We start from the raw sequence: 27208 nt of genomic DNA on the forward strand, positions 1-27208 counted from the left end.
GTGAAGTTGAATCTTGTGATGGTTTCTGAGAACTAAGACTGTGTTCATTTGCCTGATGCATCCAGTTGTGGCAGTCTGCCTCATTCGTAGCTGAGCTGTTTGGGCTAAACAAAACTTTACCTATACAGTGTGCAGCAGATGCATGGTACAACAGTGTTACTTGTGAGTCCTCAGCCCTTTGGGTTGCTGGATGACTAAAATCTATGAGATCAAGTGAGTCCAGAAATGACTGTTTGATCAGAAATGCTCAAGCTTTGACTAAGGAGCTGTTTGCATGAATGTTGAGGAGCTGTTCCAGGCTTTGGGGTCTGTGCTGCATTTGAAGTCGCTTGTGAGCAACTGCTGGCCTGATTTGTCTTTGTTCTTAAACTCAATACTAACCTGTAGGTGTTGGAAAGCTTTAAAATCATGGACTACAGCCTCCTGCTTGGGGTTCATAACATAGACCAGCAAGAACGGGAGCGACAGTCTGAGGGAGCCCACAGCACGTCGGATGAGAAGCGTCCCGTGGGGCAGAAGGCACTTTACTCCACAGCCATGGAGTCCATCCAGGGTGGGGCTGCCCGGGGGGAGTCCATAGACACAGATGACACGTAGGTGAAAATCTGCTTCTCTTGCACTGCTGGGAGGGATGGAAGTGGAGGCTGAAGTAGCAGATCCCTAATTGTGGCTGATGTGAGCTGTTGGATTGGGCATCTCTCAGGGAGGTTATGGAGAGCTGCTGCCACTAAAGCAGTGTGCTGAGGCAGCGTGTTGTGAAAGTGGGAAGCTGGGGTGGGAAGCAGACTCCAGCATTGCAATGATTTTTGCCTAGAAATCTTTAACCTGGGCTATAGGTTGTTGGCCCCTGTTACAGCCTCTAAAACACCATCCATGCTCTGGGGAGGAGAAACTAGCTCAGTTCTAGTTCAGCATCCAAGTGTTGGAGTGGAAGTAGGGATCAGCCTGTCCGTAGGAGCTTGGTGGTCATTTTCGGTCACTTCGCCTTTGGAATACCTGACCGTATCCTGAAACCCTCCCAGTGCAGTTAGCAAATGGCCTTTGCCCAGCAGAGAGGTGAGTGCTGGGGTAACTGGTGAAGCAGTGGGTCGGGAGTTGCCCAGTAGCCAGCCTGTGCTGTGCCTAGGCTGTGGCTCTTGAGACCGTCTCCCTGGCTCCATGGACCAGGCTTGCTAATAAATGATGGAGTTTGCTGTGTTTGCCGCTGGGAGCCGTGCTGTCTGGAACCAGCTGCTCCAGTTTCGACGGAGGATCAGTCATGCTGGAGCCAGGAAATACTTAGGTGCTTCCATTCTTTCAAACAGCATCCTTAATTGCAGTGGCCTGCCTGACGCCTGCATGCTCCTGATCTGCGCTGGTACTGGTGGGGCTGCACCTCTGACAGGGTTGTGGACTGAATGGATGGGAATGGAAATGCCCTCATCCTTAAAGATTTGCTGCCCTAATAGGCAAGCAGCTCATGCTGACTTGGTAAATAATCTGGTTCCCAGAATAAAATAGGATTTTATGCTCCAGGAATCTCAGATATTCAGCATAGAGAAGAAACTGCTAATGGCTGCGTAATGCCTGGTGCCGGGAGCAGCTTTTGTGTGTGGTAGGGGCTAACACCCAGCTGGTGGGTGCCCAAGTGAGGAGAGTTGTTCCTCAGATACCATCTTTATAAAGTGCCCTGGGACACATCCCCCCCAGCTGTCACAAAATATTTTATGGTGCCTCTCCCGTGAGACTGATTTCAGTCTCAAGTATGCACTCATGTCCTGTAGCCAAGAAAACCCATGCGATGCTTTCTGGTCTGAGCAGGGCTATTGCCATGCAACCCACGTCCTTGTCCTGCTGTTTTGTGTTTGGCGATCCAGGGAGGCAGTGACTCCAGGGACACCTCTCTGGTTCAGCAGGGGACTTGCCAGGTTCTGCACAGAGTGACCTGGCAGGTTTTGTGTTGTGCCTGACCACCACATCACCGAGCCCTCTTTTCGGTGTTGCCCTCTGCCCTCCCAGCTGAAAGTGAAGCACAGATCTTGGGGTATTACAGCCCTTCTTTTTAAGGCTTTGCTCACTGGGGTTTTGTCTTACCTGCAGAATGGGAGGAATCCCAGCAGTGAATGGCAAAGGAGAGCGTCTCCTGCTACATGTAGGAATAATAGATATCCTTCAGTCATACAGGTAAGGCAGCTTTGCAGTCATCTGTCCTCTAAGTGTCTTAACATCTATTTTAATACTGGATGAAAGCAGGAAGATTTTCCTCTCCTGAAGAGTTTGATAATGAGTAGACAGGCTGCCTAAAGCAGTCTGTCCAATGCATGTCAGGGGCTGTGAATTTTTGTCTTGTCCTTAAAACAGCTGGTGGCACAGAGCCGTTTTTCTAAGGTATAATGGGTTGCTCATAAAGAAGTTCCCTGTGTCTACATCTAGGATGGGTAGCATTTGCCCAGGGCTGGAAGATGTTTTTCTGCCCCTCTTCCAGCCCAGCTCCTCCCTGCCTGTAGTGTTCCCAGGCAGTCCTGACCCGACTGCAGAGATGCTGGTGCGCACAGCTGACCTTTCTTTGCTGGAGGAAAGCAATGCTCCAGATGAAGGAGGAATCATTAGCAACTCTGTCATCTCTCCCGTGCGGGGTATGAAAAGTGGCTTAGATATAGAGTACAGACCTGAATCCAACTCTTTCTCTCCACTTCTCCTCTGAAATTAGGTTCATCAAGAAGCTAGAACATACCTGGAAGGCCCTTGTCCACGATGGGGTGAGTGCCTGTACAGAGGCAAGAATTGCCCAGGCCGCGGTGGGGGTACCTGCCTTGGCTTCCTTTATACTAGTTGGTGCCAATTATGTCACTATTTATAGTGCCTGAACTGGTGCAGTTGAAGTTGATGAAAGGAATAGCTCTTGCCTCTTATGCCTGCACAGCGGTGTAGTACCACTTATTCCCAGTCAGGTTTTCTTGCTCATTCCACCTCCTCACATGTTTAGCTGTCATGCTACCAGCTTTCCTCCCCTGCTCCCATCTGTCATTTCCCTCCTCCCCATGACACCAGGAGCTGTATGCACAAGGCGTGTGCATTCTTGTATGTGTTGAGGAGCCCTCTCTTTGCTCTCTGTGGTGATTGACTGTGTTTCCACTTCAGTAAGCTATTTGTTAGTAAATCCCTTTCAGTGTTCCTCTGCTGTCTCGTCTCCTGCAGCAGCCAGGTGCGTGTTTACAAAAGGGTAACTTCAGATGTGGAAACTATATTTCAGTAATGCGTTATCCTAGCTTGTTTTAAATAATAAGGCAAGGGAAATGTGTCGACGCCAAGTCGTAGTAGCACAGTAGAACGTCAGAAACAGACAGCCTCCGTTTTAGGATTTTAAACTGAAAGCACAGAACACTTGAAATGTGTGGAGACCCTTGGCTGAATTTTGGTGTCCGTGTCAAATGCAGATATATCCAGGTGTGCTTTGAATGTCGGCCAGCAAAACCAGAAGAAATTTGACAGATGCAATCAGACCAATATTCCAAAAATCTGGGAAGCTTATAAAGAAATAAAATCGCCAAAATCCATTATAAAATTATAGTGAGAATGTAATCAAATGCAATCAAATCAAAAGCAATGCTTCAGGTTTATATATAGCATTAATCAGATCATTTCAGTTAAGCCTTTCCATTTTAAGGATCTATCAGTGCTAAATGTTGCTATAAAGGTTGTATTGGTTGTTACAGAAATTCTCTGTCTTGGGGGATGACTTTTAAATGAAACAATTGCTTCTTGCCTTTGTAGGACACAGTGTCAGTACACAGACCCAGCTTTTATGCAGAGAGATTCTTCAAATTCATGACCAACACGGTGTTTCGAAAGAATTCCTGTAAGTGTACATAGTCCAAGAGCTGTTGTCCTTGTGATGTGGGAGAGGCAGAGCCTTATCTCCATCTTGCTCTGCAGTCTGTGTGGAAAGCCTCTGGGCTGGAGTCTTAGCAGGCTTTTCCACTGCAGTATAAACAAAAGCTGGGGAACTGCAAAGCCCTGGGGTTGCCACAGCTTGCTTTGGCCTGCTCAGACTCTGGCCCGGGAGCTCTCCATGCAGCCCGACAGCAGAGAGATTGGTCTCCAGGAGATGGAGCCTGCAGAGCATACGCATGTGTCCATATGTCAGAGGGCAGGGGCCTCTCCCTACAAAGGGGAGGGTGCCTTTGGTGTGAAGATAGTTGGTAGTGGTGGTAACTTCCTTGTTTCACTCACTCTTCTCATCTAGCTCTAAAATCATCTCCCTCAAAGAAAGGACGTAGTGCCTTGCTAGCTGTCAAGACGCCTGGTCCAACAGCTGCATTTTCAGCTAGCCAGCTTCCCTCGGAAAAGGACGAAACCCAGTATGATCTTCGTGCAGCCAGGAGTTACCCCACACTCGATGATGAAGGTAATGGTCTCTTTTGGTGGCTGATGACTGTGTGATTACCCTCTCTCTCCTAGCACTTCCTTAGTGTCCTCCCCTGTTCTTGTTCAGTTCCCCACCGTGCACCAAACACACATCATCTTTGATGGATAGTTCTTCATTCCATGTCTTGCTGTGCTTTGCAGGTGCTAAACTTAACCAGGGCAGGGGAGAAGGTAAGCATATATTGTTTTGTCACAGCACTAGCAGTTAGTTGTTTAGGGAAGTGACATCTCTGCATTGAAGAAAACCAAATCCCTTCTTTGCAGCACTGTATGGTTCTGCAGTAAAAATGGTTGCTTGCCTCACTGCTGCAAGGCAGCCGCTGCCAACTGGCACCAGCATTCATAGCCCAGATGCAGTCAGAAAGTTGGTGCACTGAATTTTCCTCCCTGAGAGAAAGGGGACTGGGAGCTACAGGACTCTAATGTCAGTGTTTGGGTAGTTATAAGGGGGCAAGATCTTGTGTTTGCAAAAAGACAAATGGGTCTGCTTCTTTGCTGCCTTGTCATCACCTCCATCTGCGCTGGATTTACAGATGAGTGGTGAAAGCAAGGTCCTTGAGTGCGTGTTAGATTTCTACCCATGCAAAACAGTGAGCGCTCAGTTTGTCTCTTAATTCACTTGGATATTTATCTCTGGCAATCCAAGCCTTTAATCCAGCTTTGGTTACCAGTGAAATGTTTTCATTGGCCTTATGCTTCTGGTAGTGTCTTTAAACTCCTACCCAAGGGTAGGATGCTATCTGTTGGGCAGGAAATGGTGCTTACTGGCTCTCTCTAGGGGAAACCTATGTTGTCCTAACCTGCCTTGGGATGAGCTGCTGCAGTCATGAACCCAGCTAAACTTCCTGTGTGTTCGTAGTTTTAAGTGGCCGGTCCCAGTGTGGTTGTGCAGGTGATGGTAGAGTGGCCTGGCACAGGGCTAGTGTAGATAAGGTGTTGGTGTTTGACTACTCAGTTTTCCCTTCCTACATCTCTCCCTGCCCTCTGCTTGGGCCAGCAGGCAGGCCAGACCTGTTACCCTGCACGCCGCCTTCATTTGAAGAAGCCACCACGGCCTCCATAGCCACAACGCTGTCTTCGACATCTCTCTCCGTTCCTGAGCGATCCCCCTCGGAGACCTCTGAGCAGCCCAGGTACAGGTGAGGACAGCACCCGTGCCCTGCTCCCACTAGAGCCGAGCGGTTGCCGTTCATCTTCATGCTGCAGATCTCGGCAGGCTGCCCTGTGCTCTGGAATGCTAATGACCGATTTTAATTAAATCTCTCCTGGGAGCAAGCAGACACAGCTTTGATGGGATTAATTATTGCTGGGAGAAGTGTCAGCTGTTAAGTAGAACATCTCCCTCATGGGGTGGGTAGTTAGATTTGGGGGCAGAGTAGGATTTCTGTCTTAAATCCCTCCTCAAACTCTACTGTTCTGGTTTCTTTCCGCAGGAGGCGCACACACTCCTCGGGGCAGGACGGCAGGTGAGAAAAGTCGCATCTCTTCTTACACTGCTGCACAGAGACCTCACGTTTGTCCCTGTGCAAAGGACAAGGAAGGTTTGGAAGGCTGAGTGTGAACTTCTGCAGTTCGAAGACTGGGGTGGTCCTCTACAGCATGATGAACTTCTTTCTGCAATCGAATGATCCCATTTCTTATGCAGAATTTTCCTCACGAGCAGATCTCCGAGTGCTTTGCAAGGAATTTACTCCTATTATTTGGTGGGAAAGGGGACAGCCTGAGTGAGTTGTCCAAATTCACCCAGCCAACCATCACCAGAATCAAGGGATTCAGTCCCTTGTGTCCCTCTCTGGGTAAGCAAGCCTTAAAAGCAGGAATGTTCGTCTCCTGTGCATCTGTCTGCCATCTGGGTGCACTGGAGATGAATGTAGGAAAGGGCTCTGACTTTGAGAGGTACCAAGCACCCACCATCTCCAGGGAAGTAGTTTAGAGGCTGCATCTGTTTTTAGTGTTTTCAGAAACTTGGGTACTTTGGGGGTTTCCCCCCGCCCCCGCAGTAATAGGGGGCTCAGAGCCAAGGGAAAGTGTGACACAAGTCCCCTACTGCACAGAGGTGTCTGGATGTAGAGGTGCATATCATATAATCACCTTGCATATTTTTGCACCAGTAAAACTGACTCCATTATCTGTGTGTCAGAAGAATCTGAATGAGGACCCTACCTTTTTTTGCTGATTTTGCCCTGGCTTCCTGGGACATCTTGTAAGTGTTGTAGATCCAGATTTTTGAAATGCACTCCAGAGACTCTGTTGTGGGGTATGCCATAGCCAGAGGAGCTGCTGGACAGGTTCACATCCTCTTTCTGCAATCAGTGTCTGGTGCTTTAGAGGAATGGAAGTTTGCACCACCTCACAGACATCTCATTCTAGTTTTTAATGGTTTGTTGAGCTTCCGACCAGATACATGGCTCAAAAAAATTCCTTTTCATGGTGTGTGTTAATGAGAACAGCTCTGAATGGTGGGTGTCACTGAGTCTTGGTAAGTCCCTGCCACTGGAGGGCAAAGACCGACTTGCTGAAGATTTGTAGCACCTGTTGAAGCATCTGGGACCCATGAAGTATTTCACCTCCTGCAGAATCTATTGTCTGAAAGTGCTGAAAATTGGAGGCTTAAACTCAGGCACCTGTGATGGGACCTGCCAGGCAAAAAGCAGTGACTTAATCTGAGTCACTCTATGCTCCCTTTGTACATGATGGAGGGAGTCACTGTCAGGTGCGACTGCTCATCCAAAAATAGGCCAGGTGAATCGTGTCCTAGAAGTTCTTGTCCCTGGACAGTACAGGGAGCTCAGTGATTTCCTCAGGGGCAGATCTCTCCATCACAGACTCGCCACAGTTGCAGCCCCGTCATAGATGTGGCCTCTGTTACCTTTTTTGTTTGGTTGTTTTTTATCCTGTGTCTTCATTTCTGGTGTCTGCGTGTGTCTTTTCTAGGGGGGCAGGGACCTGTGTATTTGTGAAGCACTCCGTGATCCCCTGGTGAAAGCCACTGCAAGAACAAAGTTATTAATGTACGAATCTCGGGGAATTTACATTCCTGAGCTGAAATGAAAAAGCCCTCATCCAATTTTCTCAAGCCTGGAATGTGTCACACCTCTGAATTATTCTAATCTGCTGGGGAATTCCCTCCGGGTTTCTAAAATCCACCACTGCAAGAAGTAGCAAGAGCCCTGGTGCTGGCATGGACCCGGCCGTGGCGAGCTGAACAGGAGTGCCGCCTCCCGGCCTCCCTGCAGCGCTGCCCAGGGCCCTGCTCCCAGCCGAGCACCGGCCAGGGACGGAGCAGAGCGCGCTGGTACTGCTTATAAACCCACAGCTCCTTCCCTCAGACCATGCCCTTGGCTTGGCAAACACCAGCTCCTCCTTCCCATGGGGACTCTAAAACCAGCCCCACTAACATAAGCAATTGCTTTAATAGCATGAGATATTAAATTGAAGGCAGTGTCACCAATGGCTCCTGAGCACGCAGAAAAATCCGATGTTAACCCTAGAGCAAGCCTGATGCACTGGGAGCTTCAGAAGAGGTCAGAGGCTTTGGCCCTTGAGTTGTTCATAGATAACACCAGGCTAACCCTGGACACAGGTTTTCCCCAGAGACCAATTCTCCTTTTTCCTCCTGCATCCAATTTGACATTACCCATCTTTCCTGCAGTGTTGGCAACCTAATCCCTTTCTTGTCCTCTTTTCCTGGCTCTGTGGTTTCAAGCACTGCAGTTTGAAGGGATTGGCCCTTTTGTATGGGAATTTTGGTAATCTGAAATCTCAGTTCTGGGAAGTCCTGACTGCTCCCTCTGAGCTGAAATCACTGGCTCGGTCTCTGCCGTGAGCTCTGTGCTGCGAGCGGCTGGCCACAGGCTGCCGTGTGCCGAGGCAGACCAGCACGGCTCACTCCCGTAGCCAGCTGCAGTGAGAAGCCAACTCAGGGCCGATTTACGCTGACCTAGAATTGGGAACTGTGCACGAGTAGAGGCGGCATAGTGCCAAACTCAGCATTTGGGCCTGTGTGTCTTTGGCTTTCCAGGTCGCACGAGGAGGTGCGGGTTGAAGAAGAGCTTCAGCAGGTCAGCGTAGAGCTGGAACCGAAGTGCGATGTTGAGATCGTAGCCCCCGAAGACGATGACAAAGAGTGAGTGTTTGAGGGTTTGACAGCTTTGCAGAGCCCTGTCCAGTGTCATTTAATCTGTGTGATTTGTGCTTGAAGGTGGTTTTGTAGGTTGCCATCTTTCCTGGAGAGATGGGTGCTCCCCTAGACAGTTCAGTGAGACATTGCTGGGCACTGCTGCTTCTGGCCTGACCTGATCTGATCTTTCCGGATGTGAAAATGGAGCATCTGTGTAGTAAATCAGTCTTGCTTGCTCCCTCTTTTTTGATCACAGTGACTAGACTCTGTCATTTCTTCCCCCCTCCAGAGAGGCAGCTTCTTCAGCCTGTGCCATCGTACCGTCCACAGCTACAATAGAGGTGGAGACAGCCAGCCAGGCCTCCGAACCAGCCAGCCAGGCCTCGGATGAAGATGATGTGCCAGTCACAGACATATACTTTGTAAGATACCTTCTCTGCCTGGCTCGTTAGGGGTGTAACGTGAATGGTCGGTCTGAATTCAGGAGTCGAGTGAGGGGCAGTGGTCTGCCCTGTGCCATCCTTGTGTCAAGCACCTCAAGATCTTAATGCTGGACAGGTTTTGAATCCAGGAAACTGGATTAACCCTTGAAGAACTCAAAACAGCATGTCATGGGGCCCAAACGGGTGACGCTGCTGCTGTAGCTGAAACTGTAGATGTGCTACTCTACTTCTAAGCACAAGCACTGACGGGCTTAACTAGGCCAGCATGTTCACTCCTGGGATAAGCCAAGGTGAATCTCCTTCCTTCCTCAGCTAGAGTGCCTTGCTGCTTTCCTGCACACAAGCGTGCTGCGGTGACCTAGCGCCAGAACGGACCTTGTTGCAGTGGGGCTGACCTCAGGCTCTGGTGAACATTGGCTATTCCTTTCCCTGCAGGCAGATGCATTAGATGGTGCAGTGGAAGTCTAGTACTGAGACAGGGAGTAAGTGAGGTGGTTGTTGGTTGGCAGCAGAGTGCCGTGGAGCCTGGGGCTGTTCCTCAGTCAGCTCCCGCAACATCTGAGCAGCTTCTGCAGACTGGAGAGGAGTTCAGCAATGTGTGCCTGTCCCCTGGACTCCCAGAGCAGCACAGGGCTAAGGGTCTGTCCTGTGGCAGCTCTCTCCCGTGTCCTGGCACTGGAACCCTCTGTTTAAGAGGTGGTCAGCTCCTCCCTGCTCCAGCCCATTGCTGTCAGATATATGGAGCAGAGAAGAGCTGAACCCTTTGTTAAGCTCCTTCAGGCTAACCTAAAAACAGCAACATTTGGCTTTCCCTGTGCTTGCGTGACTGCTGCAGAACTGCTCACTCGTTGCCGAGTCATTTAGAGGCTCGTGGGAGCTGCAGAAGGAATCAGCTCCATTTTAAGAGCTTGTCTGTTTGGGTTTTATGCATGCTGTTCAAAATGCAAACAGCTCCCTCTAACACTGGCTGCTCTTTCTTTGCCTGTGGATGGCAGCTGTGTGCAAGCTGCCTGCAGATACTGGCTGTTCCACTGGCAAGTGTCTTCTAGCAAGGATCAGCTCCTCTTCCTCCCTTCCCTGGGCATATGGACCCCTGACTTTCTAGGGGCTGCTCTTTTTCTGGAGGAAGCTGTCTGTGTTCAGTGTGTGCTCACAGAGAGCATGACTGACTGCTCATCAGCATTTCATACTTCATCTGAGCCCTTGAGTTTTGCATTAAATGTGTGTCGTGTGCTGTGGAGTGTTTCCCTCACTGCTGGGATGAAGGGAAAAGCTGATTTGGGTTCCCATGGGCGCTCTCTTTGGAAAATCACTTGAACTGCAGCACTTGAGTGCAGTGGGGCTTGGACCACAGCTGCTCTACAGGAGCATTCCAGGAGCAATGATCGGTAAAGGGAGGCTGTGTGCAGAGGAGGATCTGGCAAGTCCCAGGGGACTGTGGTCTTGTCTTTGGAAATCTGCTTCAGAAGGGAAAGTGCTTTATCCCCCTGTTCACCCACAGGGGAATAAAGGTGCAGAGACTGTGGCAGGGCACAGGTGCTGCTCTTCCCATGCACGGCTTTCCTGCCTGCTGATCCATTCAGGCCTGGAGTTGCCCAACCCCTTGTTTTGCTTTCTCTTTCATCCTCTCTTTCACATCATCCTTTTCTCCTCTGTTTCCTTTCTCACCTCACTCGCCCTCGGGCCATCCAGTTCACAGATGGGAGGTACTGGATTTACTCTCCCCGTCAGCGCAGACTCCGAACCACCTCGCTTTCCTCTGGGACTGTAAGTGACCATGCTAGCACGTAGGGGAGCAGAGCTGCAGCTTTGAAACACTGGGGCTAGCAGCTCCATTTCCCTCGGATGTCATGGCTCTGTGTTGTGTGGCTGCTAGGAACTAGCCCAGTGAAAACAAGAAGCAGAGGAAAAAATACATAAGTGGCTCTCAACGTAGGATCTTGCAGAAATGAGGACTCTGCCCTGCTTGTCTTCAGACCAGTGACAGTTCCTGGCATGAGATGGGCTATAGTATCATCTAGCCCTTGGACAAACTTGCTGGCACCAGGCCTGGCCAGAAAGTCAGAGGCATCTATATGTTCGTAGGTAATGTTAGGCTTAGCTCCCTTGGCCCAGGAAATCAGACTGGGTTCCAAAGAGACCTGTAAGATGTTTTGAAGCAGATAAAAATCCAGTTACAAATGTGACCTTTTAGGTCTCTGGCTGGTCTTTTTTTCTGCTGCCTGGGACACTGACCAGCTTTTAAAGCCAAAGGAGTTGAGATACACTGCTGGGGTTGGGGAAGGTTTCTGCTCCCCAGCCCTAGCCAGTGCGGTACTTCTGCTCCCTCCTCACCGCAGGTTCTCTGTGAGCCATAAGGGTTTTCCTTTGCCTTCTGAAAGATGCAGAGAGGAAGTTCAGCATTTAGGGGCTGAATCCAGAGCTCAGACTGCTCTGGGTTATGATATTCTCTTCACGTTTTTGGGGAGAGCTGATACCTCCCTCAGTGGGTAATGACAGTGTTGTCAGGGCCTCAGCACAAGCATTGGTGTCGTGTGGTCTTCTCAGTCCCTGCCTGTCTGTAGGAGGAGTAGCGGAGAGGCCATCAGGTGGGCAGGGTGCATGGGGAAGCAGGGGCAAAGCTCGTAATGTGCTCCTCGGCTTGGCTGATGGCATGAGAAAAGTGCTGTACCTATGTGGACAAACAGGCGGCCTCTCCTTGCAGCTCCTCCTGCCCTCATCTGCTGTGTTTGGCTGCCCCAGTGCTGGAAGGATTATTTCCAAGTATTGGATGCTCCTTTAGCTCCATGTTGGGTTTGCAGCTCTTACTCTGCCTGCGTCTAGGCCCCCAAAAGCCTCTGAAAGAGGCTGGCTGGAGCATGGCATTCAGGCAGAGTGGCTGGAAAACGGGGTGCAAGACAGGCTCTGTGCAGTGTTGAGCACTCCATCCCTAGCAGAGCCCCAGAAGAAGCTTTAGGCAAGGGTTTCTTTTCCTTCCTTCCTCCCAGTGGTCTCTGCTAATGCAGCTACAATTATTGTTGGGGTTCAGCATGTGGAGCCCAGTGCTTCAAAGCTCCTCTGGCTTCTTGTACATCTTAGACTGTTACTGTTGGTTCTTGGGCCGGGAACCCTCCTAGGCTTCTTCCAAGTACCCTGCTCTGTTTCTTTCCTTTGCAAGCCTGGGCTCAGTCGAAGGGGAGAGTTTCTTCTCTCCTTCAGATCTCGGCACACCTCTAGAGCTGACAAAACCACTTTGCAGTGGAAGTGGATCCCCCTGGGGAACACTGGAAATGGACACCAGCCCTTGAATCTGCCTAGGTTTCTCTGCGTTGAGTCAGAAACAAAGTGTGTTTTGTCACGCTGTTGCCCAGTGCTGTGATAGCCGGCTCCCTAGATACACATCCCCGTTCCCCTCCTGTCCGAGATCCAGTTGTGTTTTGCCTCCTTTGTTGTACCTGTTCCCATCCCGCCACTGTCTACAGAAGTCTCATCACTGACTAGCTGGTTCCTCTCTGTGACCACCGTCCGCCATGGTTTAACCAGCCCATCTGTTGCCTTGCTTGGTCTGCAGGGAAGGGGGAAGGCACAGCAAACCAGATTCCCCTCTAAAAGCCCTCTTGGACACCCAAGAGATGCCAGCTTGTAACATGTAAGGGGCTCAGGAAACAGGGCTGGTAGCTGGGACAGAGGACTGGGCAGCAGGAGCTGAGCCCTCTGTCACTGCCCTTAGGTAAGTCACTTCCCACGTCTGTCTTGGTTTCTCTAAAGTGAGGGCGATGCTGTGGCAGGGTTTCTGTGGCACCTCAAAAGCCCTAAAATCTGTCCCTGGTAGGTGCAAGGGGGGGAGGTTGTGCCATTCCCGCTATAGCTGGAGCAGGGCCCGTTGTCAGAGCTGCTGGCAGGCTGTCCCAGCTGGTGGGGAGCAGGTACGTACCGAGGATGAGGAAGGCTCCTCGCTGAGACCTGGCATTGAGCTCAGTTCTCTCCCTCCAGGTGGACAGCTGTTCTTACTGTATTGTTTCCTACTCTTTTATTTTTCTCCTTTTATTTTCTCCTCTTCTCTCCTTTGCTCCCTGCTCTGCTGCTGCTCTCCTTGCATTCTCCCCGCCGTCTCTGGCCACTCTGGCAGCCGACAGACGAGAGGAGTTGGGTTTACTCCCCGCTCCACTATAGCGCTCAACTCCACTCTGTCTCCGATGAGGAGAGCGATACAGTAAGTGTACGAGAAACATGTGCCGGGTGCCCGGTGGGTCAAGTTTGGAGCTCGTGCTCCCTCTGCAAGGTCAGCTGGCAGGAGGGAGCTGCTGTGGCCTCTGCAGCGCGGGGCTCTTGCATGGCTGTGGCAGAGTCCTGCTGCATCTCAGATTGGCTCAGTGGCAGCAGGCGAGAGACCAATTGAGCTCAACAGCGCTTCTGGCTTGTTGTGAATCGTTTAGTGCAATGAAAGCTTGGGGATCTGAAGTGCTCCGGTCATGTTGTCATTACTGGAGGGTGCAAAACAAGCAGGCTTCTCTCTTCACGTTCGTTTTGATTTTGGGGATTTGGCTGGGCTCAGATCTAACTGAACACAGAGCGGGCGCTCAGGTGTTGACTCTCTTCTCTCTGCCTCTTGCAGTAATCTCTATGCAGACACAGAAGCCCCAGAGAGCAGCGATTCCCTCTGCAGGTCGATGTGTTCCCTTTTCGTTGATGCAGCCGTTCCAGTGGGATGGGGAAGAGCTTGCTGACACCAGTATTGCTGCACTGCAGGATCCCAGGCACTGCATTTCAGAACGGAGCAAAACTCTAACCGTGTATTTCTACTTATCCCAGACGTGGGCAGCAAAGAAACCACCCGCTCACCCGCAGCTCCCAACGGAGACGTCCAGCTGGGTGTAGAGAATCCTGGGTAGTAACACAGTGTTTTCCAAACGTGCACTACCGTAGCTACCTATCCATGTGTGATACTGTGAACCTTTTTAATTTTTTAATCATGTATTTATTTCTTTTATCTTTGCACAGAGACAGCACAAATGTGCTTTTTTAAACATTTAGTTTACTGCACTTTTTTTTTTTTTTTGGTTGTCATATATTTGTGCATCAGAAAGGAGTGTGAGACCTCACTGGAGAATTGGTAGAAGCACGTTACTGGGGAGGGCAGGGACCGGAGTGGCTTCCTTTGAGGCAGCAGTGTGGTCTAACCAACTGATGGAGTCAGGAGGTTTAAGGCTGTCCAGACTCTGCCACGATTTTGCCGAGTGACCTAAGGCAAGTCACTTAACCACTCTGTGCCTCGGTTTCCCCTGTGCTAATGGGTGTACAGTACCCACTTCCGTTAAAGCACTTAAACCCTGGGATGAAAGGTGCTATGTAAATGCAATGTATTAAAGGCCATTGAATAGAATTGCTCCCATGTTACAGTAGTCCAAAGTAGCCATGCCAATTTACTTGGATTCAAAAATTGCTAGTGACTTCTCTTGCTCTGTAACACTGTGTGGGGGAAGCAAACGATTCCTGGCTATAGTGACGTGGTCACCTCGGCCCTCCTCCGGACGTCGCGATGGATTCTGCCTTCACCACGTGCTGCGCTGCTCTGTGTCGCCCTGTCCCTTTGTGCTCGGAGTCCACGCTTTGTCTTACCGGCTGCCGCACCGACGTTTGCTCCAGGCCGCTGCCTGGCAACAGGCATGGACAGATGAGAACTGTGCATCTCCACGGACCAGCCTCGCTGGAGTGAGAGTTCCTGAGTCTGCCCAGCCCCAGGTGGGGTTGCCCGGACACTGCATCCTCCTGGAACCACTTAGCACCGCGCATGTTCATGGGTGTATCCAATTGCCAAGTAATCGGGGGTCACAGACCATTGGGTTCACATGTATCCTCCGTTCCTCAGGGTAGTCAGGGAGACGCACGCACGTCCGCACACTGGAGGCAGTGACAGGAGCCTGGCTCTGGCACCTAATTGCGCCAGGCAGTGTTGTGTTCACGGACTCTCTCTGTTGGACAGAAAGCTGGGAGACTCTCATGCTGCCTGTTGAAAATTGCTGCTTTGGATGTCTGAGATGGGGAGGGTTTGCTCTTTGAGGGCTGTAGGCTTTGGATGAGACGAGGAAGATCTGGTGTCACTTAGCAGTGTTCAGACTAGGCTCATCCTTCTGTCAGCAGGGTACTGTAGCGTTGTCTTCAATTCCCTAGCAATCCCCCCTCTTCTCCCAGAGAGAAGAGAAATCCTTTAGTGCAGAGGGAGCTAGCTAGGTCTTGTTTGCCTACTTTACAGGCCTTGCTCAAGAGAGACGGTCAAAGATCTCTCCCTTCCCATTACAGTCTTCAAACCGTCTTTGGGATTCCTTGTGGAGGAGTGTGGAAGTGGGACCCTGCTCTAGGAGCTCAGTCCCCTCTGATCTGTCCTCACAGCAGCACTCAGGACTGGTTAATTCAGGTCCCAGAAGGTGACTGGGCTGGTGGGAAGCTCTTCCCCTCTGCAATGTGATTAACTTAGCGAGGACCTTCATGAGTTGATGCTATTTCTTGCCTAGAAGTATGGGACCCAAACTTCTACCCTTTGCCTACAGATGCTGAAGGCTGTAAGGTGTGCTGCTCTCAGAGGACAGGCTGGGGTTCCTGCAAGCTGCTGCCATTAGATTTATTCATATATTTACCAGAGTAGTCTATCAGAAATCTTTTAAGGAAACTCTCCCCTTTCAGTAGCTACTTGACAGCTAATTCACCTAGCAAGTAGCATTGCCCTGCGACAGCCCCTTTGGCAGGCTGGGAAACAGCTCTTAAATCACCACATCTCCTTGTGTTGGTCCTGTATGGGCTTTGCAAGTTGTGCGTGTTTAGTGCTACGGCAGGGCTCAGCAGTTCAGCGGAGGGGACTTGGGAGACGTGCAATACATACAGAGTAACTTGCCTCTGGGCTGAAAGCAAGAGGCTTCAAACAATGTTAAAAATGTAGCTGCTGTTCTTTTCCTCCGGAAGCGCAGAGCAGCCACTATTAGGAAAGAGGCCAGTAAGAGCTGTATCTCTTCTGCATCTTAAAATGTCGCTCTTGGGCTCTGCACTGGAAAAATGTAGTTCTGGGGAGGAGCCCAGGTGGCTGCTAGGACTGTCTGAGCCAAGCCCCAGCTGCCCTGGTACCACTTTGTTCGTGGGCTAGTGGGTTTTGCCTCAGTTTGACTTTGCAAGCACACACTAACTAAAATAGAGCATCTTTCATTGTCTGAGAGCAGAGACTGAAACTTTATCCCTTCCCCTCATCGCAGGGTGTCTGAAGCTGCTCAGCCTCTGTGCAGGAGGCACCTGAGCCCAGCCTTCGCGAAGGGTTTCAGTGAATGAACTTTGCAGGCTGGAGCTGTGCTTGGTCCCAGAACATGTGGGGAAGCCCAGGCCTTTTTTTGCAGTATGTTCATTCCAAATGTCGTCTTTCCTCAGGCGTCCTGGCTTTCTGAGACAATCCTTGTGCATGCAGTTTTGTAACACTGAACGCTTCGGAGCAAGTGAGCCCGCTAGAGTTGCGAGCTCTCGGCTCTGGGCAGAGAGGTTTGGTCCCATGAAAGTATGTGCAAAGGGATTAGAGGGGACCTTCCTAGGAGCCTTTCTTCAGGGAGATACTGATCTGACATGACAACTGCCCCTTTCCAAGCCTGCACATGCTCTGTGCTCTGTCACATTACTTGTCCAAGTACTTCTGTGCTGAAGAGCTGCTGAACCTCCACTTTCTGTCAGAGGCTGAAAGGACCCTGGCGTTTCAAGCCTGCTCGTTGTCCATCACTTTGCATTCAGATACTTGCTGCCCCATGGGTAGCAGGGTGACAGCTTTGGGGAGCTTTGGCGCATTTCCTAACTGCTGCCAATGCTCCCTTGGCAGGTTGTACCAGAATCGGAGGAGGGAAGGACTAGGTCACAGGAAAGAGCATCAGCCCTTTCTTGGGGGAAGAGAGCCCTGGCCAGTCCTTGGTCTGAATGTCTCTCCAGCTGTACTTCCACCTCATCTTGGAAATGAGCTGCATGTACTTTCTCTGTTAGGACTTTTCTCTACTGACCCAGTTGATTGCTGGCTGCTGCTGTCCCTGGTATGACCTCCATGATGCCTACAACTTTAAAAGGAGGCACTGTGTTTCTTCTTCTGCTCCTCCAGCATTTGAGCAGAGTGGCCTAGTGAGACAGCGTTTCCCAAGTAGCTTCGTTTGCCACCACTCTCCAAACCCCATCATGCCAGCTTAGACCCTCAGCTCTGCATGAAGGGCCCTGGGGTGAATCTTGCTCTGCTAAGGCTTTTGGTGAGCTTTCAGTTTGGGCTGTTGAAGGGAGCATCTCTTGCCAAGCTGCAAGGCAACAAGAGTGATTGATTGCCCCACTTGTCGGGGTGTTTAGGGTGACATGTGGGTGCAGCACCCAGGCTGCTGTCTGCCACAAATGCCCACCGGGTGTGGATTTGGCAAGGGGAGACATGGGTCTCCTGAGGGATTTCTTCCAGGGAGATGTCTCAGTTTGCACAATGTGGCAGGCAACTAAACTTGCCGTAGGGTTACTGTACAGAGCAGAGCTTTTACAAGCGTGTGCAGAGTGGAGGGATGGGACAAACTGGAAAGCTGGGGGTTGTCGAAACGCTCATGAGAGATGGGGTCCGGAGCTGCCTCTGCTGCAGCGCTGCCTCCGTGGTGGCCAGCATTGCTCTGCGTGCTGAAACGGCGCTTTGGGGAGTCTTTTTAGCGCAGCCAGAGCGGTGGCAGGTCTCGGCACCGAGCCGGGGCCAGGCTGGCGCGGGCTCGGTTGCCCTCAGTCCTCGCCTGGCTCCTCAACACGGTGTAGCCGTCCTTGGCGGTACCGATGCTCCCGGCAGCCGGGACCAGCCGTAGCGTTTCCTTCTCTTCCCCGTTCCCAGCCGGCGTCGGCCTCCAGCTCTTACCGAAAAGGCGAAAGCCGGGGCTCAGGCGTGCGGGGTCACGTCCGATTTTCCTTCTGTCGGCGTCTCCATCAGACTCATGTATCCTCGCGGCTGCGCGTGTCCCGGCCCGTTTCTCTGTCCGCTCCGTGCGTGTGCGCCGTGTAACGAATGTATGTAAGTAGGCTGGGGGGGGTTGGGGGGGGCTGGAAACGTGCTGCCAACCCATGGCTGTTGTCATGTTTCTCTTCTCTTTTTTTTTTTTGGGGGGGGGGGGGTCATGAGAGCGCTTTGTTTTCTTTTTTTTCCTTTTTTTTTTTTTTCCTGACGGGAGACCTTTTTCCAGAGAACTGTAAATTGATGCTATCTGTCCTAGGCTCTGTGATAAAGCATACTGTACTCTGTGTTGTAAACACACCGGACAAACGACCCTGTCTCCTGCCTTCACTACCCGCCCCCCCCGGAGCCGCCGCAAAAGGAACCAAAACACCCCAAAAGGAGGCGCTGCGGGCCCCGTCCGCCGGGGGCCTCGCGACGGGGCTGCCCCGGCGGCCGCCTGCTCCGCGCCCAGGCGGCCCCCAGCACCCCCGCCTGCCCGCGCCTGCGAGCGGCACTACCGCGCTAGCAGGCGGCGCCGCGGGCAGCCCCGCGCGCCGGGCGCTGGCGGAGGCCCCCAGCGGGCCGTGGCGGCGCCCATGGGCTCGCGGTCGCGCAGCCCCGCGCGGCGGCGGCGGCGGTCGCGGGGTTCGCGGTCGCCGCGCCGGGGCCGCTCGCGCTCTGCGTCCGGCAGCGATGAGAAGCGGCGGCGCCGGAGCCGGAGCGGGGGACGCCGCCGGGAGCCGAGCCCGGGGTGAGCGGGGGGGGAAGCGGCCTCTGGTACGGCCTGGCCTTGGTGGAGGGGGACCGGGCGCCGGTGTGAGCGGGGTTGGGAGGGGGCCGCGGCCCCGGTATGGCCTGGGTTTGTTCGGGGAGGCCGGGCCTTGGTGCGAACGGGACTCGGGCACGGGGGGAACCGCCCCGGTGCGAACGGGGCTTTTCGGGAGCGGGGCCCGGGCTCCCGGTGCGGACGGGGCTGGTGGGGCTGGCCGGGGCGCGGCTGGAGCTCGTTGGCGGGGGGGGAAGAGGGCCCCGGTGCGAACGGGGCTCCAGGTCGTGGCTGAGGGGGCCTCAATCCCCTGGAAACTCGCCCCCCGCCCTTCGGCCACCCGCAGGCCCCGGTGCCGCCGGGAGAGCAGCTGCGGTGCCCGAGGGCTCGGCCGGGCAAAGCCAGACCCGGTGTCCAGGATGGGGTGAAGGCCCCGCCTGGATCCCGGGTGTGGAGTAGAGACCTCACAGGATGCTGCTCTGCCGGGGGGCTGCAGCCCCCGCGGCCCCCTGAACCGGCTGCAGAGCTGACCCGCTGGCTGCTGAACCACCTACAGATGCGGCTAAAATCACCTCTCTGCGGCTGTTCGGGGAGCGCTCGCGTGCGGAGCCGTGCCAGCAGGTCCTGCTGTGCCAGGCCTGGGCAGAAGCACGTTGCGAAACAGCCGGGGCTGGGCTGCCTTCGCCCGCCAGGCCCTTCACTGGGAGCCCGTCCCTGCTCTGTGCGGGCGAGGAGCCCTGCGTGGGCTTGGCCAGCCTGACCCCTCTCGACATGAGGGGGCTGCCTTGGCTTGGAGCTGGTAGTCGGCTCTGAACTCGAACGATACTTTTCTCCCCCAGCTCTGACTCTGGAGATGAGAGGCAAAAATGGAAGAAGAAGAAAAGCAAAACTAGGGACCAGCACCATAAAAGCCAGAAGAAACACCGCTCGCGATCCCGGGGTCGTTCTTCCAGCTCGGGCTCAGAGAGAGAGCACAGCAAGAGGAGAGCCCGGAGCAGAGAGAGGCGGAGGAAGAGAGCTAGTTCCAAGTCCTCCGTGTCCTCTGTCAGCTCTCCATCCCCTTCGCGTTCCCAGGGCAGGGAGGAGACACAGCAGCTGAGCCTTCAGGAGCGCTTGAGGTTGAAGGAAGAGAAGAAGAAGCAGGCTGCGCTCATGAAAGCTTTGGAGACACCTGAGGAGAAACGGGCTCGCCGCCTGGCCAAGAAGGAAGCCAAGGAGAGGAAGAAGCGGGAGAAGATGGGGTGGGGAGAGGAGTACATGGGTTACACCAACACCGACAATCCCTTTGGGGACAACAACCTGCTGGGCACATTCATCTGGAGCAAGGTGAGCTCTTCCTCCGCACCCCGTGTGTCTCAGGAGGCTGCTTGGGGCTGCTCCACACTGCCTCAGAGGAGACTGTCCCTCTGCAGCTGCCACAGAATGGGACAGTGGAGCAGTGGGGTGTCAGGCGGGATCCTTCACATGGAATGGGAACATCTGAAAGACTGAAAGCAGCTGTGTGAGGGCAAAGGTGTTGTCTAGGGCAGTAGCTGGCTGTTTCTCAGTGGGGTTTTATCCCCTTACTTTTAAAGACCGGTGTCTGCAGGTCAGAGTGCAGGATGGAGGGATCCAAACCTGCTGGGAGCTGCTAGCTGAGCGCTGAGGAGTGTTTAGTGCTCGTGTTACCCCTTGGCGAGTGAGGGGCAAACTGCCGAGAGCCTGGTCAGTTCTGGCTGAGAATGGTTTTGTTGAGAGGCTGCGGAAGTGGGATTTGAGAGAGAGAGAGATCTACAGGATTGAAGCTTGCTGGAACAGCGGGAATGGGTGGATGTGGTGGTATTTGCCACCCTTTGAGAGGCTGTAAAAGTTGCTTTGTTTCATGGTTCCTGTTGGCCACTTGGTTTCAGGCGCTAGAGAAGAAGGGGATCAGCCACCTGGATGAGAAGGACCTGAAGGAGAGGAACAAGCGAATCCAGGAGGACAATCGCCTGGAGCTGCAGAAGGTGGGAACAGATGCCCCCGCCCTCCCCACCATGTGACAGCACTCTCTGTGGCAAGGCTGTGCTCCCTTCAGAGGACAGCCCAGTTCTCCCAGTCCATCGTCTGAAAGTCCCCTTGCTCTTCTTGCTGGGGGAGCCTGCAAGCTGTAGGACATGGGCACTTCACACTTGTGACTTCTACGGTGAAGCTCTTTTCTTGGGGCTGAATCCAACTTGGGAGGTGCTGAGGGAGGACACGTGCCAGGTCACTGCGTTGAGGCACTCTGTCGTGCCTGTGTCCCCTGCCCTCCCAAGGGCTGTCAGGGAGCATCCCGGCCCCCCCAGCCCAAGCTGGCTTCTCTTGCACATGGCTCTCTGGGGAGCCTGGGGCCAACTGCCGGAGCTGAAGCAGCTCAGTGAGGGCGTTTAGGGTCGTGTCCTCGAGTGTGTGTCCTGCATGGGTGTCCCAGCCCCTGCGGCCTCACATCTTGCTCTGCCCCGAGCAGGTGAAGCAGCTGCGCCTCGAGCGGGAGCGAGAGAAGGCGATGCGCGAGCAGGAGCTGGAGATGCTGCAGCGGGAGAAAGAGGCAGAGCACTTCAAAACCTGGGAGGAGCAGGAGGACAACTTCCACCTGCAGCAGGCCAAGCTGCGGTAGGTGTGCCAGTCTCACAGGGACATGCCCGTTGGGGAGCAGGGCATGGCAAGCACCGCTCACCATCCCTCTCCTCTCACCCAGGTCTAAGATCCGGATTCGGGACGGGAGGGCGAAACCCATTGACCTGCTGGCCAAGTACATCAGTGCAGAGGATGACGACCTAGCCGTGGAGATGCATGAGCCCTACACCTTCCTGAATGGCCTGACTGTCTCCGACATGGAGGATCTGGTGGAGGATATCCAGGTGCCGGCTCTGCAGTCCCCCTGTGCCCAGGCTCTCTGCCTCTTCCCTCTTTAGCTCCACTTCCCTGCCCACAGCTGAGCTCAGCCAGTGGTCCAGAACAGGTGCCTGATGTCCTGTTTGTCTCCTGCCTGCAGGTTTACATGGAGCTGGAGCAAGGCAAGAATGTGGATTTCTGGAGGGACATGACCATCATCACGGAGGATGAGATAGCCAAGCTCCGCAAACTGGAGGCCTCTGGGAAAGGAGGACCTGGTAAGCAGGAGGGCAGAGGCCATAGCATGGCGTGGATGCGGAGGGGAGTGTGAGCAATGGTTAAAGCACGGCATAGGGTCTGCCCCGTGCTTTTAGGCTGGGAGAGGTTCTCTAATTGCTCTTGGGGATGTGCCGGATGGAGGCTATCTGGGAGCCATCTTCTCCTGGGGTCCAGCCTTCCACTGTTCAGTGCAACCCAGCACTGCCTGGGTGGACGTGGGCTGAGTGCTCAGAGACTGACCAGCCACCCTCGCCCGTCTGCGCAGGGGAGCGCCGCGACGGTGTCAATGCCTCCGTCAGCTCGGATGTGCAGTCCGTGTTCAAGGGGAAGACGTACAACCAGCTACAAGTGCTCTACCAAGGCATCGAGAGCAAGATCCGAGCAGGCGGACCCAATCTCGACATCGGCTACTGGGAGAGCCTGCTGCAGCAGCTGAAGGCCTACATGGCCCGGGCCAGGTGAGAGCAGGGACTTGTCCCTCAGCCAGGGGTGTAGAAGGGAGCACTGCAGGCCTGCCCTGAGCAGAGCTGGAGAGACACAAACCTGAAGTCATTCTTGGAGGTGTTTTTTACTGTTTCCGAGCTGGCTGGCTCTTCCAAGAGGGAAGACAGGCTGGACGCTTGGTCCCTTCTCAAACGGTTGCGTTACAGCGAGGTCTCCATATGGGAGGGTTACTCAGCCCAGTCGCTGTGCAAAACCCAGCAGGTTTCTACCTGATGCAGTGGTTGGCACAGCTCTGGGCACTGTGTGGGCACAGCGGCCTGGCTAGGTCTGACCTGATGGCTTATCTGCTCCTCACAGGCTGCGGGAGCGGCACCAGGATGTGCTGCGGCAGAAGCTGTACAAGCTGAAGCAGGAGCAGGGTGTGGAGAGCGAGCCACTCTTTCCCATCATCAAGAGGGAGCCGGCCTCCCCCAGTGACAGGTATACAGCCCCTTCCCGGGGCAGCACAGCCAGCCGGGCCTTTCCCGTGAGCATCCGGCATCTTCTGTCCTTAGATTTCCCCAGACCAGGAGGGCAAGTGCAGCCTGGTGCTCCCATCCTCCCTGAGACAAACCTCAGGGGAGCAGAGAACTGGGGTACCATCTCCGTCCTAGGTATCTCTTCTCTCTTCCTGCCAGGCTGGACCCAGAGGAGACCATCGTAGTACAGCCGGGACCATCCTCAGAGGTGGAGGCAGAGCCGGAGTCGGAGGCTAAGGGGGACGCAGAGGGGGAGGCCGTGCTGATGGAGGAGGACCTGATCCAGCAGAGCCTGGATGATTACGACGCGGGGAAGTACAGCCCCCGGCTGATGGGCACCAACGAGCTGCCCTTTGACGCCCACGTGTTGGAGGCCGAAGAGGACCTGCATCGGCTGCTGCTCCTGCGTCAGCAGCTCCAGGTCACAGGTAGGCGTTCTGCAGCCAGACCCTGCACCCGCCAGCCTTGCAGCCCGCGCACGCTTCGGGGTTGTGGGGCTGGAGGGAGGGGGTAAGCGGTGCCCTCGGGCAAGGGTAAGCGAGAGCTGGGTCTGGAGGGCACGTCCAGAGCTAGGCTGGCAGAGAGGTGCCCCAGGTAGTGAAGGGGACCATGACCTGGACTGAGAGCAGGGAAACGCGGCTCAGACTGCCGGCTTTCTTAGCTGGTACCTGAATCGGGTCCTTCCGCACTCCCAGCCCCACCATCAAGCTGTTTCAGTGGGCTGTGGACAAGCGGGAAGGGTGTTTTGGCTGAGTGCCCCAGTGCAGCTCAGCCCAATGCCCACCGTGAGGGCGGGTGTACGTCTGTGTCCATCTCCACATCCCCTGCCCAGAGCCTGCTGGTCCCTTGCGCTCTCCCTCCCCTGCCTGCCGAGAGCTGTGTCCCTGCAGGCCAGGCCTGGCTGGCACTGCAGGACCGGCCCTTGCCTCTCCTGCCTGCAGGTGATGCCACTGAGAGCGCCGATGACATCTTCTTCCGTAAGGCCAAGGAGGGCATGGGCGCGGACGAGGCGCAGTTCAGCGTGGAAATGCCCCTCACGGGCAAGGCCTATCTCTGGGCTGACAAGTACCGGCCCCGCAAGCCCCGCTTCTTCAACCGGGTGCACACGGGCTTCGAGTGGAACAAATACAACCAGACCCACTACGACTTTGACAACCCCCCGCCCAAGATCGTGCAGGGCTACAAGTTCAACATTTTCTACCCTGACCTCATCGACAAGCGCTCTACGCCCGAGTACTTCCTGGAGGCCTGCCAGGACAACAAGGACTTTGCCATCCTACGTTTCCACGCTGGGCCACCCTACGAGGACATTGCCTTCAAGATCGTCAACCGGGAGTGGGAGTATTCCCACCGCCACGGCTTCCGCTGCCAGTTTGCCAACGGTATCTTCCAGCTCTGGTTCCACTTCAAGCGCTATCGCTACCGTCGATGAGGGGCTGCTCGGCTCCCCTCCGGACTGCTGCTGTACGGGGTGCGCAGGGTGTCTGTTCCCCATTCACACGTACTGTCCCCTGGATGTCCCCTCTGCCTGGCCCGGTACACAGACTCCAGCAGACTGTCGCTGAGGGTTTTCCTTCTTCTCCTTCCTTTTATTCTGAGGGATCCTGAGACTTTGACGCAAATAAATAAGGGTTTTTTAAGCCATGGCATCCTGTGCATGGGCACTGCAGCAGCCTGTGCATCACCTTTGGGCAGTCCCACACTGGGTCGGCACTGGGAGCTCCCCAGCTTTGTCCCTGCTCCTCTGGGGTCTGGGCGGTGTTGAGGGTGGTCTCACCATCACCCCCTCTGCAGGCGCTGTCACCCCTTTCCCACATGCTTTTAACCCCGTGGCGTTCCCACCACCCGCGCCAGACCCGCCCCAGCCTCGCGTGCTCCCATCGCCTGTGCCAGACCCATCCTAGCCAAGACATTCTCCAGCTGGAGCTGCAGCACCCTTTGCTCTGCGAGCACGGCCCAGCTGCTGCGAGCCACCCCGGGCCCAGCGCTGTCCTCCAGGGCCTCATTTTTGGCACTTCCCCGCTGGGATCCTGCTGCCCCGGGCTGGGAGCACGGCCGTGTGCCTTGACCCTGGCTGCAGGATGAAAGGCAACGAGGGCTGCAAGGCATCAGCCTCCAAGGGGGAGGAGGGAAAGGGGTGTTAGATGTGACCGGGACGTCCCCTTACAGGGCAAAATCTGTTTTCCCTGGCCTGCAGTCTGTCCCCTCGTGCCGCAGCGGCTCTTGCTCCTGCGTGCAAGGGAGCAGGCTGTGCTCCCTGGAGCCGCATTGCTGAGGCTGGGGATCTCCGTGGGCCTTCCCTGGTTTCCGCCTGTGCTGGTCCTGGGGCGCAGCCGTGCTCGTCTGGGCTCCCTGGCACGGCCTTGTCACCGCCAGCTCCCTGATCCTTAGTGTGTCCCCACTCCTCTGCGCTGAAGCCGGGCAGCTCGGGGACAGGATCGGGGCAGGGCTGGTCTCCAGCGTGCAGGGAAAAGCCACTGCCGCATCCCGGCAGTGCCAGTGCGTCAGTAACGCTCAGGAGCGCAGCCTCCGGGAAACCTTCGCTTCGGCCAGGGATCGCCGCAGTGAGGTGGTTTCCTCCCCGCGGCCCTCGCTGCATCCTGCCCCGCTTCGGCCCCCGTGAGTCAGCCGTGTCCCCGGCCACGTCCAGCCCTGCTGCGCAGGGGCTTTCTGAGCCTGGGACCCTGAAAGATGGTTTCACCAGTTTGACCATCACTTCCAGGGTGCTGGTGCCCCGGCCAAGGCTGGATGCCGCAGAACTGGCTGCTCTGCCCTGTGTGGGGTAGGAGGCAGCCCCAGGCAGTGGGGAGCTGCCCCAGAGATGCCCGGCGTGTCCTCCGAAGCTGGAGGCTGCGGCGGGCAAGGGCAGGCTCCCGGCGTGGGGCTGGTGTCGCTGGGGACAGGGACAGGGGAGCTGGGCCCTCCTGGTGGAGGGGACAAGGCTGGACCACGAGGACCGGCTTTCGGCTGCGTTTCCAACGCTTCTCTGAAGTTCATCCTTGGCTCTGATCCACCCCCGCCGGTCTCAGCACTGCCAGCAGGATCCGGCCCGGGCTCTGCCGACGCCGTGGGAACTCACGCCTGGGAGACTCCCGCGCCCACCACCTCCACCCGCGCGTGCCGGGGGCTCGGCCTGGCCGCGGGTGACAGCAGCACCTCGCCGGGACGCGGGGACAGGAGAGACCCCCACCCAGCTGGGCCCAGCGCACGTGTGCTGCTCTCCATCCTGCCGGATTTCCCCAGGCCAGGCCGGAGGCAGCGTTAGGCCGCGTCCCGCTGCCTCCCCTTCCTGTGGGTTATTTAAAGCCAGCGAGCGGCCGTTGGGCCGAGGGGTTGTTTCGAGGGTGTCTGAGGGCAGCACAGGAAGCGGGTGAAGGCCGGGCCGGAGCTGGGTTTGGGGGAAAAAAAATAAATGAACAAAACCCACGAAACACAGTGCTTAGGTGCCCTCCTCGCTCGTGTCCAGCTCCAGGAGCTGCGCGGGTGCCCGCTCGGAGCCGGCCTGACGGAGCCCCGCGTGCCCCCAGCCCCCAAAGGGGCCGTATCCAGCCGTCGGCAGCACCGCGAGGACAAGCAGGTCCCCTGCGGCTGTCCTCTGCGTCCCCCATGGTGGCACGAGCCTTTACGGTGCCCTGTGCTGGTCCCAGCCCGGGAGGAGCCATCCTGCAGGTCTCCCATCGCTGGGCACCTGGCTGGGCTCGGATGTGTCCCCGGCAGTGACCGAGACCTGGGTGGCACCTACCTACCCTGTGCCTGGGCTGGGGCAGGGCCCCCTGACTCCCCTTCCCCCGGGCCCACGTCCCCTCCGGGGGCCGCCTCCCCCCGCCCCGCTTGCAGGCTCAGCAGCTGGATCCCACCCCATCCAGGGCCGCCCCGAGGAGCCGGCTGGCTCCGCGTCCACGCAGCCGGCTGGATTCAGGGGACGCTGCCTCTTGTCGGCTCCCGGAGACGCCGATGCCGGCGGCGGCTCAGCCGGGTTCGTGCCGGATGCTGGCGCCCGGCACTGCGAGCATCTTGCCTTCGCACCCCGGCACCCACATCCTCCGCGGCGACGGAGGGGACGGCGCCCGGGCGGCATCCGGATGAGGGCGGCTGGCTGCCGAGCGGAGCAGGGTGGCTGCTGGGCCTGGCCGGCGCTGGGTGCGGTGCTCCGTCCCTGTGTCCCCTCGGGCCCGGGTGCTGCCCGGGCTTCGCAGCTCGGTGGCGGGATGCAGGATGCAGGATGCACCCGGCCCGCAACGCACGGTCCCACAGGAGCCCGGCCGGATGGCGACACGGCGATGCTCCGGACATGCCGAGCTTGGAGCAGCCGGGCTGGGAAAACCCCTTGCGTGCAAAGGTGGATGGGCCCGGGGGTTTTCGGGGGCAGCTCCGGCCCAGGGAGGCCCCCCCGGGCAGGCTGCTGGGGGGCACCCGCTCGCGTCTGCCCGGCAAACCAGCCCTCCTCCACCCTTT

At 55.5% G+C, this 27208-nt stretch overlaps 2 protein-coding genes across 8 annotated transcripts in view; both read left to right on the forward strand.

Moving 5' to 3' along the window:
• Positions 1 to 18241, forward strand: part of PIP5K1C (phosphatidylinositol-4-phosphate 5-kinase type 1 gamma) — a 51134-nt gene extending 32893 nt beyond the window's left edge. Inside the window, exons 8-19 of one of the 6 annotated variants that reach the window (XM_064497609.1) lie at positions 388 to 593; positions 2080 to 2163; positions 2690 to 2738; positions 3754 to 3838; positions 4226 to 4387; positions 4549 to 4578; positions 5405 to 5540; positions 5841 to 5873; positions 8429 to 8533; positions 8817 to 8949; positions 13079 to 13162; positions 13565 to 18241. In XM_064497609.1, coding sequence (XP_064353679.1) covers positions 388 to 593; positions 2080 to 2163; positions 2690 to 2738; positions 3754 to 3838; positions 4226 to 4387; positions 4549 to 4578; positions 5405 to 5540; positions 5841 to 5873; positions 8429 to 8533; positions 8817 to 8949; positions 13079 to 13162; positions 13565 to 13567 — 1110 coding nt within the window. In that variant the 3' untranslated portion in view covers positions 13568 to 18241. Of the gene's footprint in view, positions 1 to 387; positions 594 to 2079; positions 2164 to 2689; positions 2739 to 3753; positions 3839 to 4225; positions 4388 to 4548; positions 4579 to 5404; positions 5547 to 5840; positions 5874 to 8428; positions 8534 to 8816; positions 8950 to 13078; positions 13163 to 13564 lie in introns of all 6 variants that reach the window. The other 5 variants (XM_064497607.1, XM_064497608.1, XM_064497612.1 and 2 more) reach the window with 5 other exon arrangements.
• Positions 18242 to 18434: 193 nt separating this feature from the next.
• On the forward strand, positions 18435 to 24393 carry CACTIN (cactin, spliceosome C complex subunit). 2 transcript variants are annotated; one of them, XM_064497605.1, is made up of 10 exons: positions 18435 to 18662; positions 19517 to 20003; positions 20567 to 20662; positions 21145 to 21290; positions 21376 to 21538; positions 21673 to 21790; positions 22057 to 22249; positions 22593 to 22715; positions 22889 to 23181; positions 23695 to 24393. In XM_064497605.1, exons 1-10 carry the CDS (start codon positions 18508 to 18510, stop codon positions 24183 to 24185), a joined length of 2265 nt encoding a protein of 754 aa, XP_064353675.1. In that variant the 5' UTR covers positions 18435 to 18507; the 3' UTR covers positions 24186 to 24393. The 2 variants fall into 2 exon arrangements, with proteins under 2 accessions (XP_064353675.1, XP_064353676.1); XM_064497606.1 differs by having other exon boundaries at positions 22913 to 23181.
• Positions 24394 to 27208: the final 2815 nt, after the last annotated feature.

This window comes from Dromaius novaehollandiae, chromosome 25, assembly GCF_036370855.1.
Source record: "Dromaius novaehollandiae isolate bDroNov1 chromosome 25, bDroNov1.hap1, whole genome shotgun sequence".
NCBI classification, from domain to species: Eukaryota; Metazoa; Chordata; class Aves; order Casuariiformes; family Dromaiidae; genus Dromaius; species Dromaius novaehollandiae.

Excerpts from the sequence above, each read along its gene's own strand:
- CACTIN (XM_064497605.1), top strand. The coding sequence starts at position 18,508 with ATGGGCTCGCGGTCGCGCAGCCCCGCGCGGCGGCGGCGGCGGTCGCGG. Across the intron at positions 22,250-22,592 it reads GCCTACATGGCCCGGGCCAG|GCTGCGGGAGCGGCACCAGG; the intron begins GTGAGAGCAGGG and ends TGCTCCTCACAG. Across the intron at positions 23,182-23,694 it reads TCAGCAGCTCCAGGTCACAG|GTGATGCCACTGAGAGCGCC; the intron begins GTAGGCGTTCTG and ends TCCTGCCTGCAG.